This window comes from Strigops habroptila, chromosome 5 (genome assembly GCF_004027225.2).
Source record: "Strigops habroptila isolate Jane chromosome 5, bStrHab1.2.pri, whole genome shotgun sequence".
In the NCBI taxonomy this organism is placed as follows: Eukaryota; Metazoa; Chordata; class Aves; order Psittaciformes; family Psittacidae; genus Strigops; species Strigops habroptila.
The window spans coordinates 53,663,896-53,678,933 of record NC_044281.2 but is presented as its reverse complement, the minus strand read 5'-3'; the positions used below and the strand labels follow the sequence as shown (position 1 = coordinate 53,678,933).

At 38.4% G+C, this 15,038-nt stretch overlaps 1 protein-coding gene across 2 annotated transcripts in view; it reads right to left on the bottom strand.

Moving 5' to 3' along the window:
- MYLK (myosin light chain kinase) overlaps positions 1-15,038 on the bottom strand; it is a 215,834-nt gene that overhangs the window by 121,598 nt on the left and 79,198 nt on the right. For both annotated transcript variants that reach the window (XM_030487009.1, XM_030487010.2), the window contains exons 3-5: positions 5,248-5,455; positions 3,356-3,404; positions 251-416 (exon numbers count right to left, since the gene is read on the bottom strand). In XM_030487009.1, coding sequence (XP_030342869.1) covers positions 251-416; positions 3,356-3,404; positions 5,248-5,455 — 423 coding nt within the window. The remainder of the gene's footprint in view (positions 1-250; positions 417-3,355; positions 3,405-5,247; positions 5,456-15,038) is intronic.

The window sequence follows — 15,038 nt, the reverse complement described above, 5'->3', positions numbered from 1 at the left end:
ATGCTTTCAGATGATTTTTTTTTTTTGGTACAAATATGTTCAACAAGGAGACAGATAAGGGGAGAAGTTTATACTGGAAAGGAACACTATTATCTTTTGTGCGTTTATTCAGCATAAAAATGAGGAAGAATATGGCTCTCCTAGTATGTAAATTCTCAACATGGTAAGTTGCAGTGGCAAGTGCATTTCATCCTTTCAAGTCACAACATTTCAAATGAGAAAGAAAACATTATTTTGGGGGAAATCATACCTTAAACCAAGTTACTTGAGGCTGAGGTCGTCCTGTTATCTTACATGAAAATTTGCCTGTTTGGCCTTCGCGCACAACAACTCTGCTGGGTTTTGTAGCAAACTTGGGTGGACTCTCTCCCCAGATGCTTGGCCTATGCTCCACAGATGGAACAGTAAGTCTTCCCCTGGAAAGGCAATTGACATACTGGTTTTACAGAAGAACTGGAAGCTGTTGTGGTTAGAGCACGCTTCAGGAAGCATTTCAGACCAGTTGTCTGCCAAGAAGGGTATATAATTGGTGGTAACCAAGATTGCAGTTATACAGTATTGGTTTTTGGCCACTGGAACAAATGGAAATGCTGTGATGACTGCTCTTGATTCCTCATGCAACCAAATAGTATGATGCTGCACACCCTCATCCAGCATACACATGACTCACATAACAATCTTGAGGACACTTTCAGCTGCTTATAAGCAGAGTTGGGCAAACCAAATGATAGGAAACACTGAAACTCTGCATTTCTGTTTTTTTTTCCTGTTTCTTAATTACCTCCTACTAGATTATTTGTGCATATTTGTTCACTGTTGACAGTTCTTTGTCATGTAATTTCTTTTGACCGTGAGTGCAATGACACCGTAATTTCTGATTTATGAATCAGCAACTTGTTTTTGCAACATTTCTGACATGTTCTGGTAAAGATTTTTAGTTTGGAGGAGGCTTCTGTTTGGAATCTCATTCACTACACTCTTTGCAAAACAAATATGAAAAAAGCATAAAACCAAAGCACACCCATCCCAGGTGAATGTCCATTACGTGTAAATGCCCAGCTCTACTTACATGGATGGCACAGCTGAGAAACGACACGAGAAATGAAACTAGAGTGACGTTGGTGATTGCAGTCCAAAACCCTCAGTTACAAAGCCATAAAACATATAACATCAAGCAGCATTATAGTAAGAAAAAAAAAAAAGAGGTGCAACTTTAGGTTTGTCAAAGGAAACACTCGCACTCTTTGCTCTGAAGCCCTGCTACAACAGAGACACACATTAGCAGATGGCAGATGGTGATTTCTTTCTTTCTTTTTTTTTTTTACTTTTAATTTCAAGCAAATTGAACCATTTTCAAGACCTGCTTTTCCAGATGGCCTTTTACCACATGCAAGGAAGATGTGCCAATACCTCACCATTTCTATCAGGTGTCAGATACTAACAGACCGTCTCGCCTTAGTCCAAGGTGCTGCCAAGACACGATGGTTGCCATAGGGGCAGCTCGAGGTGTCTAAGTAAGAGATGATACCATAATGAAAAGATTTACATGGACAAGGGGACCAGCAAAAAGTCTTGGGAGGGAACGATGACTGTAATATGCTAAAATGGAAACACTACGTTATATAATTAAATATCTGATAGTTTTTGATGTCATTTTCCTCATGCTACCACTAAAGTAGAGCATAAATAAGTATTCAAGAAGTCTTTTAGTGACCATCTTTCGGTGGTGTTTCTATGTTTATATATCTACATATATACTAACGCATTAAAAGAACATCAACTACCAGCTAGGCTGCAGCTTTATGGTTGTTTCCTAGAAATAAAAAAAAAAAAAAGAAGAAATGTGTATGTTTTTCTTCTCTTTTTCCTCCTCCCTGTTTAGGTAAGGCATAAACATCTATGCCATAAAATTATTAATACTGACTAGGAGTAAGCTGCGTGAGAATGAAAAATGAGGACAATCCCTCTAAATTCATGCAATGCAATGGTTTAGGATAGTGCTTCGGAAAGTCTGAATGTGTAACAAAATCTAACAGCAACCTCAACTGTCCTTTCTTGTTTTGATTCTTTAGAATGTGTGTATTTCTGTAGCACATTTGCAATACGGACATTATCATGTAAAAGCCTTCCTGATGACTCTGTTTCACTTTCTATGTTCACTGTTTTAATCTCAACTAATTTTAAAATTCAAACCATGCATAAACAATATCCATATCAATGACAAAACCTTGAGTTTTAACTATCTGTATTTTGATCACTAACATAATCAGAAACATGCATTTTGTCTACATCCAGGGTAACTCAGACCCAGGGATATAAATCAGAAATAATTCTGCTTAAATTCAAGAAGCTACTTACAAAGAAATGAATTAGCTGTTGGAAGAATTAGGTCTGGGGCTTTTAAAACAGTGGCATTTACTTAACTGTAAATGCTTACTGAAGTGCAGAAAGTATATGACAGCAAGAAGGCTCTTCTGTGTGCCAGCACAGAGCACCCCATCAGCTCATTCTTGCTAACAGTTACTCCAAACTGGAACAATTCTTTCTTCCAGACTGCAGTTTACGCACTGTGTTGCTGGAAATAGTTGAGCTATATGTGAGAGAATGCTGATTTCACTTGCTTTTATTTCTTACTGATGACTTTTAAAACAGTATTTGCTCTGGCTTTGTGAGGAGACAGTCAGGTCATGGAAGATGTGTGGAAGGATTTCTGAATATCAGAGAGCAGAGAAAAGAGGTTGCAATGTTGCATCAGGGGAGGGTGTAACATTGAAGATATCAGCAGAATGTTCTGTTTTCATCCAGATTAATTCCTGTCAGTATGAGGGAGCAATAGCTGTACCAAGCTGCTCCATTTTACGACAGTAGCTCTCATACTAGCTATTCTTCTTGGGATAAATGGAAAGTTGGAAAGCATTTAAGTTCACAAATATCAAAATGTTTGTTTTCAGATGGTGCTGTAGCTGACACTGCCCTGCCTCTGAGAGGTCAGCCATTCTTGCTATCCCCATTTCACAAGTGTGAGAAATCATGCCAAGCAGTTACTCTATTTCATTGCAATGCTGTGCAGAACTGAGTCATCAACCACCAGGTTTTGCTTTCCTCCATTGCCTCTGATTTTTGCACAGGTAGGGAGCCTTGGAGATATGTTTCCAGTGAGGAATTACTGAGAACTGGACAAGAATTCAACCCTTTTTGAGTGGACCTCAAATTCAATGAGAGCTAAAGACAAAATGCAAGAGGCACTTAAAATGGGGAAAAGTGGTTATTCTCTATAAAGAGTCATTTTACTTGTTTTGCTACCAAAATTATTTAGGTGTCTGTTAAACAATATCAAAACCAGTGGACTTCTTACCCTGGGGTTTTGGCACTGGATGGCAGGCTGTATTTCTTCAAGGAATTTCCTGTAAGCATAGGACAAAAAGACAGGAAGTCAGAAATCTTCTCAAGACCATTGGGAATTACAGATACTAAAAACTATGTAAAATATGCCTTTTTCCAGGTTTCAAACATAAAGCAGGAGTGCAATACCTGCAGTATAAGGTTATGTCATCTGTAATCCAAAATTTGGCTCTCCAATTTCAATAACAAGTTTTAGGAGATTTACCATCTAACTCTTGGCCTCAGCAGTAACAACACTGCAGATTATTCATGCAAAAGTGTTTTTAAGCAAGTGAATGAAACACTGTCTAATTTCTACAATGCAACACTAATTCAAATTAAGATGGTAAAAAAAAAAAAAAAAAAGGCTTTTGAACTCTGAAAGAGGTCTTACTTTACTTGGTTTGCTTTGGAGTCCTGGGCTAGCCCAGACTACCTTTTCTGTAAAATGTTTCTTTGTGAAGCACAACGGTTCATCGTGCTTGCTGGTGTGAGCAACAGGTTGATGCTTGCGAAGTCGTGTAGGCTCAGCGCCACCTACTGCACGCAGAATTCCTGATAGCTTTGGCACATTAAAAAAGGGTCGTGACCTGGGCTGTATCTAGAGTGGCAGCATGAAACAACCAGCTCTGACGGCTGTAAAAAAAAAAACAACCCAACTGTTTGAGAGCCTTATAAAAATCTGCATTACTGTCGGCTAGGACAGCCATGCAGGATGGAAAGATCAGATTGTGTTTCAGTCACTCATTTTTTCCAGTAGCAGTCAGACTCACACAGATAGCTTTGCAGAGAACAGAAAAAAAAATCTGTGCTTTGCTATCTTGAGACATAAAGGGATTTTTAGAATAAAGACCATGTAATTCTTAAACTCTGAGAAATTCAGTCATAGGTTACTGCCATGAAATTGCTTTTAAACTGCAGCAAAACCCAGGTTAGAAAAACTGATAGAAAAACAACTTTAAAAAATCTGCCACCTCCATGAAAGTTGTCACTCATAAAAGTTAAAAAAAGTAAAACTAGGGGGAAAATAGATTTTGCATAATTTTTACAACAGAAGACAGTAACAATCATGCCAGTTCTATTGCATATTTCAGTATGTACTCTGAGGGCATCTGTTAGAGATTTTGACTCTGAACAAATCCAAATGCTGGTTGTTTCAGGACCACTGTGGATTTTTACTTTGCTTCAAAAATTCAACATAACGTTGTGACTTGAGGAGCTTTGATATTCAACAGATCTCTGACATGATCAAATTGCATAGGGAGATGATGTACAATTTATTTCCATCCTTTCCTGCCTTTGTGTCACTCTGTAAATTTTTAAATTTGGCAGTTTGCAACTATCTAATATGCAGATGTTCTCTTAAAAACTCCTAGGTTTGATCTTGGTTGTTTCCTATGTGACATTAAGCATGAAATTACAACCAGGCATTCAGCTTAGCAAATATAAGCATGCATGGAGAACTCCAAAAAACCCTATTGCCTCAGTGTGATAGGCTGTGAAACAACCAAGATCCCCACAGCTTTTAATGCCTGAGAGAAAATCCTAATGTTCCAGGCTTTTATTTCTATTCTGAGTGGTGGCTTCCAGGAAAATCGCAAAGTTTGTAGCAAAGTCTTTAAAACTAGCTCTTTTGTTAGTTGGCTACCACCATACACATCTGAAACTGAACACACACTTTATCTAGCTATATACTTGTAGTTCCCTGCACAGTTCCTTAAACTGCGAAGTGCAATTAATGAATTTTATTCTTGCAGCAGTGAGAAAGCGTATGTGTACAGTTGTGACTTTAACTAGACAGTTAAACACTGTTTGTTCATTAGTTAGAATCTATTATCATCCCAACTACAGTAAGTATCCTCTTACCTTCCACTGTCAATTCCACAGTCACTTGACGAACCCCGCCATCATTTGCAGCCTCACAGGTGTATTTACCACCATCACCTTCCTGTACCCCTTTGATTACCAAGCTGAATATCCCCCGAATGCTGCGGTCCACAATGTAATGGTCTCCCTCTGGGACAGGATGCCCATTTCTGTACCACGTGATCTGAGGCTCAGGGTAGCCTCTGACCTGGAAAGATGTGAGAGGGAGTGGAGAAAGAAGAAAAATACAACAGATGATGGTATTAGGAAGAAATGTTGGACATTTAGCAAGGCAGTGGAAAGTTCTTGACACAGGAGCTGTTAAACACATATGCTCTGCAAGCCAAATGGCAAAACAATGAAATGAAAAAACTTAGATAAATCATAAACTCTTGTTAAAATCATAAGACTAGGGACGGTCTTACGATTATTAATATCTATCAGTCAGATAGATACCTACGCAGAAAAGTTTCCCACTAGAAAGGTTTATCTGCAGAAGCACCGTGACGGTGCCAACAAAGAATCCTGACACCTGGTCCCCATTGTTCAGCAACTCAAGGGCAGTAGTGCTTCTATAACTCGAAATATGCAAGATTGCAAAGTATCTAGACCAAAAATTTCTAGCACGGTTGCCAAGGATTAGGCTTATATTGTAAATTTGTATGGAGCCATCTAGTTTTCAGGTGTGCTGAGGTATAGTAGCTCCTGACAATACACAGGCAAGAAGTGCAGACACATACCAAATTTTCTCTTGAGATTTAAAAGCAGAAGACAAGGATTTGCAATTTGAGAAAGTATAATTAAAGGTCATTCTCATGTTATGGTGGTAGGGGGACTATAAAGACCTGGATGTAGTCACACAAACACACTTCTGGAAGAGCTTTGTGGTCTACTGGTAGCACAAAGAAGAGTTTTCAACAAAATGAACGGATCCTGTGCTCATCAAATAGCAATCATATTAATATATCCTTGCCTGATATGGCATTAATGATACCTTCAGATTTGCATGCGGATTCTCAGTTGGTATAACTGAGTTATTGATTTCAAATGAGCTGTTGAAACCTGATGAGGATCTGTGTGTTTCTTTCATTAGAAAATGGGATAAACAGACATAGGCCAGTTTCCACCAAAGAAATAAGTCCTCTAGCACAGGTTCTTCCTCTGTTTTATGAGATGAGATGCCATCCTCTTTGAAGATCGCTTTAGGATGTGTTAACTGTTAGCACACTTCCCCAGTCATCATAACAACTCCTGGTTACAGTGTTTCCCCTTTTTTTCCTATTCTCCCACTCTAATATGTTAGCTCTCCATCTTCTGACTCTTTGATCCTTTGCATACACGTCATGAAGTAACTGAGTGGATCAAGATGAGCTAGGATGAGTACTAGTTGTGGCTGTGTTTGCTCACTGGGAAAGGAGCAATGTTGCATTTTGAACTACATTATCAAAACTTGGCAACTGAACAGGAAGTCCCTTCAAACTCCAGGTGGGCAAAATATTGATGATCTGTCCTGATTTGAGGCAGACTTGGTTGTGGCTTGTGTGAATTCCTCCCACCATTCTCCTCTCAGTTTGCTATCCACATTTCAGCTCTGCTTTCTTCTGACTGCACAGCACTTACTTTCCAAATTAAAATCTTTAAGCCAAACAACCTTACCCATTCTTAGGTTCTCTTGTTTCAAATCCTTTCATTTTTAATCCAGCCCCACCTCACTCCAACTGGGTTTCTCATCTGTTAGAGCTTAACCTACAGCTGTCAGATATTTTTCTCTTTCCCTTAACTCCTTGGGTATCAGTTCAGACAAATTAATTTTGTCAGTGATGTGGCGACCCCTTCTTCCTGGCACTACTTACTCAATATGTATATATTAATGTTTGCCAAGAGCATGAATATGCTGAATAAGCTGGAGAAACTTCCTCTTTCTGGTACAAACTTCTCAAGTTTTTTCTGAGTCTACCTTTACCTAAGTAAGAGCCATGTTCTATGAAGAACACATTGTGAGAGCGTGCACAGTGGGGAGTCAACTGCTATTTAAAAGGACCACAGCATCTTTCTAAAGCTCTTTGTGGCCATGCCTTTTCTTTCCTGTGTTTTCTGAAAAACTGCAGCTCCCATTCAACCATGCCCTCTAAAATTACTCCAGCATATTGGTTTAGTGCTTACTCAGAGGTCAGGCTCCCAGGAATATTTTTCTCAGCACATCTCATTTTCAAAAAAAGGGATTGTGAATGCATCAGTATGAGATTTTTATGGTAGTGTAACTAACTGGTTAGTTGGTAATGTGCTCACTGGTATAGAAAGTGACTTGTACCAAAGAACTTTTTGTGCTATTAATTTGTCAATGCCCTCCTACCTATCCTTTCATTTTAGATTAAGAAATCAGTAGAGAGACTAAGTGATTTACCCAAGGCAAGAGAGTATATTCAAATGGAGCTTCTACCTCTCATTTACTTCACTGGATATTAAGATTTCCTTGAATTTGAAATATTTGAGGCAAAATGGCTTTGAAATTACTATTTCAGGTAATACAATACAGTAAAATGACAGAGTAGCACTTGAATTGGTGTGAAGAAAGAACCACTTTTTCAGTGCATTACATCACAACCTTTTTACTATCATTAGTCTGGCCATATCTGTTTACAGCTGCTTAAATTCTGGCCTGTGAATACAAGTAATCAATCAAACATCATTCAATATTTTTATTATTTTTTCCAGCTCACAATCATTCCTTCTGGTGTTTATTTCTATGTATTGCTCAATCCAGCTTCAAAGCTCCCAAACATAAACTTTCCATCACTTATCCCAGGGAACAATTGGAGTTGAAGCAATGGGAAACACCTTCCTCCCACTTTCCTTTTTGTTTTATCATATTCTTATGTCCCTCTTGGACCACACAAGGCATTTTTCTCGACCTTTTAAGCTCTGGTAGACCATTGTATATGCCCTTCCAGTACCACATGCTGAGCCTACATGAAGTATTTCCCCACTTCTTCCATGAGTGTTTATTTTGTGTTTGCTATGTCTGTATTATTTTGTTCATCCACACCTCTATACTGAGGAAATGCCACACAGAAAATTACAAACACAGGTGATCAACATGCCATTTCCTTTCAAAAGATTGTGTTGTTGCCTTCCCAAACTGCGTATATTTTTCTTTAATTTTTTGTCAAAAATTATATGATAGGAAAGCAGAAGTTTACAGAATTGGTCTGTTGCAAGGATTTATTTCACGTTTAGGTTTGGAATGTGTTTCAAACTGAGCCAGCTCTCTCTGAAATACACAGGCTTGCCATGAAAGTGTCAGGCACCCTGAAACGAATCACTGCTTACTAGGTTTTGATCCTGATGGATCAATTCCAGAGCTGCAGCAGGTTTTATATTCCTCCCTAACCTTTCCAGAGCTCACTTAAAAACATCTGCCTTGAATAAATTCACAGCAAAAAGAAATTTATCTGCTTGTTTAATGCTCAGCAGCAGAAGGCTATAACCTTTATTTACAGCTTGGCCTGTGTGAGTATTGCCAGTCCCAGTGAGCCTACAGCTTTTCTTTACCTGCTCTACAACACTAACAAGTGGAAAATTGACAGCAAGCAGCAAATAACCATTGCATTACCACAAACATGACTTTTGAGTTTTTGTCTGGATTCATCAACTGCTTAGAGTCTTCCTGGAAAAGTCTGCTAATATAAAACAGGCCTTCAGTTCCATGCATGAACAGAGCAAGTGAAAAGAGCTGAGAGAGAACCTGTAGCCTGTGAAACTTCCAGAGTTAAGATTCAGTTCTGCATCTAGGTCTATGTGAATGCTATGGAAAAGGGATGGCACTTTTCCATAACATTTCCCTCCCTCCCCCGCCAAAAGAAAAACACCAAGAACCAAAAACCAAAACAAAGCAAAAAACCCCACCCAAAATAAAATCTATTGCTCAAATCTATTGAAGCTGTACAATAAAGGATATTCTTATTAAAAAATGTGCTGCTACAAACTATTGTCACAAACCAAAAGGCATTCAGTGACCACTACTGCCAAGTATATTCCATGATCCCTTTTTTTCTCCAAAAGCACAGGAAAGATTTTCTAAAACTTGGCCTATATTGGTATTCCATGAAAGAGCTGTTTATATACTGTCATATATACCCTAGCAGACAACTAAGTACTATGCAGCTACTTGCTTACTCCCCTCTTCCCTCCCCACCCCCAAGTGGGATGGGGAGGAGAATCAGAAAAAGGTAAAACCTGTGGGCTGAGATAAGAATGGTTTAATAATTAAAATTAAGTAATAATAACAATAACAACAACAACAATAATAACAATAGTAGTATAAAATATTATAATAATAACTGGGGGAAAACTGTGCGAGAGAGATATAAAACCCAAGAAAGACAAGTGCTGCACAGTATAATTGCTCACCACCTGATGACTGATGCCCAGCTTGTCTCCGAGCAGTGATAGGCACCTCCCAGCCAACTCTGCCCAGTTTATATACCGGGCATCCCTTTGGCTAGTTTGGGTCAGGTGTCCCGTCTCTACTTCCTCCCGGCTTCTTGTGCCCCTCCTCACTGGCAGAGCATGAGAGACTGAAAAGTTCTCGATCAAAGTAAGCACTACTGAGCACCAACTGAAACATCAGTGTGGTATCAGCATTATTCTCAGACTAAAGCCAAAACACAGCACTGCACCAGCTACTGGGAAGAAAATTAACTCTATCCCAGCTGAAACCAGGACATACACCGATTAATAAAAAAAAAAAAGGTTTGCCTACTTATGACTAATATAACAGTTGCAGTAACAGTTTAGGGCAATGAGATGCACTGTTTCAGTTCATGCTTTCAACTTCAAAGTCATATCCTGCTTTGTAATAACTGTTCCTGACTCCAGTGAGATTAACAATGATGGCAAACCCACATCACTCAAAAAGAGCCAGCCAGAAGTGACAATAAACTAAAGGGTAAGTAACCGTGAAACACTGATAGGGTAGGTACCGTTACTGAGTGTTGCTTACTTTAACAGTAACACCTTAAGACTATTAGAAATGATGGCAAACATTACATTGCATAGTCTAGCATTACCTTCATTATGCTGGCTGAGGTGTTCAGTGCTTGACACTAAGGACTAGATAAATGTCCCATGTTGCCACTTCAGGCAACATCACCACACAAGCAATGAGATCAGGAAGAAAACAGCTATCAAAAGGATCTCTTGGTTTGCAAAACCCCCCCCAGTTCCAACATATATAGACAGGCACAACAAAAGCTGTACTAAGGCTGGCAATGATACAACTATTATGAAGTTGCTATTCAAAATAACTCCCCTCATAGAGATGATTTCATGTGTTGCAATACGAATGCCACTAATGACTAAAACTCTTCTCAAGAGACAATCCTTCTCCCATGAAGTCAGAATTTTAAAACATCCAGATTCTGTCTGCACATAGTGCTCAGTTGTGCAGTTATTTCTGTAGACTACCTCTGCCTTAATTCTACTAAATCCAGAATTAAGACCTATCTATTAAGACCTATCTATGTGAAGTATACAACCACTGAATAGAAGAATCAGTTGTATTTTGGTGATTCAATCCATCTAAAGAAAACTTAGATTTTGAATTTACTTTTGAAAGACAGAAATATTCTCTATTCAAACTTTTATACTTCACATGCTATTTAAAATGTATCTTTCAACCCAATTTGCACATACCTTGCTGCTTTTTGAAGAAGGTTTTCCTCTTTGTAGGCTGTTAAAGAATAACAGGGTAGAACAGGTAGCATTTAACATCCTAAAATAAGCTAGTTTGCTGCTCCTGCAGCTAAGTGACAATGCTTTTTGACAATTGGTTCTCAGTGAGAACTTCATGTTATAACTGCCCATTTATATTTGAGGTAGAAAAATACAGAAAAACATACTTAGAGAAAATTTATGGAATTTTTTGTTGTTTTAATCAACATGTACACCAATAAAGGGTTACTTAAAAATAGACTTTTCCACTTGTCTTGAGACTTTTAGGGGTATATGGCCCTATTAAAACTGATGCTCTTAGCCTGTATCTCGTTCTTTGCAACACAGAGAAACAATGTATTAAAACCCTGACAGTTAGTAGCGTAGCTAGCATATTTACAACAACATGAAAACAAAATTTGGGTGAGCTGAACGGCAGGAACAAGAAATGTTTCCCAATGCATAAAGGTACCTGCAAATTAGAAGAGAATAAACTGTTTCCCACATCCATAGTGGATAGGACAAGCAACGTACTTTTAAGAGAAATTGGCCAGTGGCTTTGTAGATGATGTCTGGTGGCAGTGACTTCCTTTAGAAGAACAGCGGGTGTTTTGCTTGTTTTGCTGCCTGCCTATCTTAACATTAAGGAATGCCAGAGAGGAAGGTAACTTCTGAGAAGGGTTTGTAGCCTATTCTCTCTTCCATGTTCACCTTCATCCAGAAACTGGTAATTTCTGGAGCTACATCTCAGAAAAGGCCACAGAGATCAGAAGTTGCAAAGGGATAAAAAGAGGATAGACTCAGTTATATTTGCCAGGTGTTACCATTCAGCTTTCAACTGTATGCTTTGAGCAGATCGTTAGAAGTTGCACCAACAGGAGACATCAAGGGAGATGTGGAAAACCATTCAGAATATCTGACAAACTTTGACCTTTGTTCTGCTGCCTACAAACAAAAGCCTGACACAAAAAACCAAACGACTTGGCCTAGCAAATACTCATTACTAGCAAGGTGTAAACTGCTTGCACTTTCTGCAAAACATAGAGTATTGATCCATCAGATTGTATCATGAAAGCAGCAGAAGAAATATGATTAAGCAGCAAGACATTTTGTAAATGTAATTCTACTCAAAGAAGTTAAGATACAGAAAAGAAAAACATATTGCACTTACACTTGAAATGTGATAGACACTGTATAGCGTACCTCTTTTTCCCATGTCTAGGTATCAGCAAAAATGGAATATTACTCACTTTACTGCAAGTCATGTATTAGATGGGCTTATCTGCAGCTGAAGGCTCTCATGCAGCCCCAAGAGATTCAATTCAGGCAGTAACAGCTGTTCTGTGGGTGTGGGTCATCCTAGGTCCTACAAAAAAAGAGGTGTCTCCCATAGTCATCAGACTCTAGTCAGTCCTCTATCTTCCTTGAATCAAGAGCCGAGAGCTTTTGATCTGGACTGGTGAGGAGAATGAAGTACTTGAGAAGGACCTTAGCAAAGGGTGCTGAGAACCAGATACGTGTGGATGAAGCTGTGCTAACTAGGAAAAAAGCTACTTCCTGCTGTAATAGTTCATACTGATGTGAAGTTCATACTGATGTCAGTCTTAGGAAAAAGGTACTACAAAACTGTGGAGACTACAACATGAACATCGTGAATACAACTCCACCTAATAGGTGGGATATTTCTATTTTTGTTTTTTTTTTTTTTTTTTTTTTTTTTTTTGTTCAGGTGGGAAACATGGTTCTGGCCAGTACAGCTCATTCATAAGTCTTGCATAAAGCTTCTGTTAGGATCAAGCTGCAGTTTGCTGTAACAAATGAATAGCAGATGTTCTTGATAAAGGAAAGTGGACATGATACATTGTTAACCCCCTTCTGAGACTTTAAACACACACAAACCACATCTCAAGAATAGTTTATCCATTTTAAAGCTTTGCTTCTAAAACAGAGAACTTGCCTGGCAAGGTTAAACATGAAAATGTTAAGTATTTGGAGACTGAGCTATGACCTTGCAAACAAAGCAGATAACCTACCTCTTCTGTAGAGCAGTCTAGAATCTACAGTTACCTCATTTAAAGCAAAACCAAAATACATAATAGGACTAAACATAGCTCACTTCAAAGCATTACCTATTGCACTTACAAGAACCAACAATCGTCTTTCTGTAAACCTTGGGCTTTATTGTTTTTATGTAAGTGCTGAACTCTGGTACACTACATCTGGTGTTTAGGTTTCTTGTTCCACATGCACACAGTCCTCATAAATTAGTTCTTTGGGCGTAACCTTAACCGGAACACAACTCTGAAGACATTAGTCTTCACAACTGGTGTGTACAATTATCTGTTTCTTCTCCCAAATGGTGGGGAGAAGGGAGGAAAAAATGACAACGCAGACCCCCAGACAGACCATTGTCTTACAAAAAAAACCCAACAAAACCCCAACCAAAAACAAAACCAAAAAGACCCCATCCAAAACCAGCAGCAATAAAAAGAATAACCATAAGTAGAAAGTAGAATCAAACATCTGCAAAATACCACCAAATACTACAACTCATTCTTTAGGCACCCAACCCTGGAAATCACTGCATTCTGTTCTTAGGCAACCTCAAACCATGCATAATTATGTTGAGTGCCTTCTCAAGTTTTCACCTATAAATGTTTCAAACCAAACACATTTTGCTTCATTCTCATTTGTGGCAGTGAAAAGAAAACCTTTTCTGAATTGAACTTCTTGATATTGCTAATATTAACATCGTGAGTGATGGAAATTTCTGATTCTTTTAGTCTCAAGTAGAAAGATCACATGCCACAGCACCAGCATAGAATGGCTGCAAGATTTTTCATTGTCCTATTTTCCTTGATGAGAGATATGGAAGAATTACCTTGAGGTACAATTAATAGAACTCAGTGCAAGCATAAGGAGACCCAGAAGCTAAAAAGAGGCTTAGCACTCACTTCTTAAAAGCCATTCTTTTAAAATTATTATTTCAATGAAACTCTTAGTTTGGCATACAAAGTTTACCTCTTCCTAGTCCCATGGAAAATTCTATGACTTGATTTCAAAAGATGTTGAGTAATGTGTTGTTTTCGCCAATTTAAAATATAATAGTGAGTGCTGCACACTTCTGGCTCATTTTGCCTCTGTACCCAACTGGAGGGATATGAATGAAAAACAGTATAATTCAGTTTATTTTTAAAAGTCCACTAAACCCCCCCCCCAATATCATAAACCTACATGGACTGAGTTCAGATTATGCATCATACATCTAATCTGTAGATCATAGATTAAAATCACAGAATTCAGGTGAGACAGAAGCTAGGGGAAAGTAAAGAGTTAAAGGCTTCTCAAAATCTTCACGAGGGACCCTTTCCTAAAGTCTCACTTTGGAAATATACAAGGGTTTCTGCAGGAGCTTGGCAAAAAGTCCATTCATGCTAGAAAGTGTGGACTTTTTTGATCACATGGAAGAATAACTTTCTGCCATGCTTCTGTGCTTATTCCATTCCTGACACCAGTACTGACAATCTAGAATTCTGCAGCAAAAAATGTAAGTTTATCTTATACAAAATGCTTTGACTCTGATTAAAACTCATTAGATCTTGCTTCATTAACTCTACAATGTTCCATTCGGCTGGAAACATGCTTTCAGTTCATAAGATTATAAACCAATGCTGGCATTATATGCACGCTACTTAAATAATCTAGAAGAAACATATGTAACTGGGTCCGGTGAACTACTAGCACACTTAACAATTTCTAGTTGTCTAAGTAAGAATTCAGGTACCCAAGGACAAAACTTCCATCTTAAAATGCATAAAGAAACACAGAGAAAATGCGTACATAAACACAGCACTTATAGTGTCATGAGCAAAAGATATTGCAAGAAAGGAAAGGTGCCCAAAACGGTAACGTACTAGAGAATTCGTGAAAAACAGCAAGCTGCTTTGTAAGAACACTTTGGACCCTACATTTGTTTGAAGCTTTACAGGAATGATACAAACAAAACTGCTTCGTATTTTCCATTTGAAAATGTCAAGTTACGCAATGGTCACAAAACCAGATTTACTTCATGCATATAG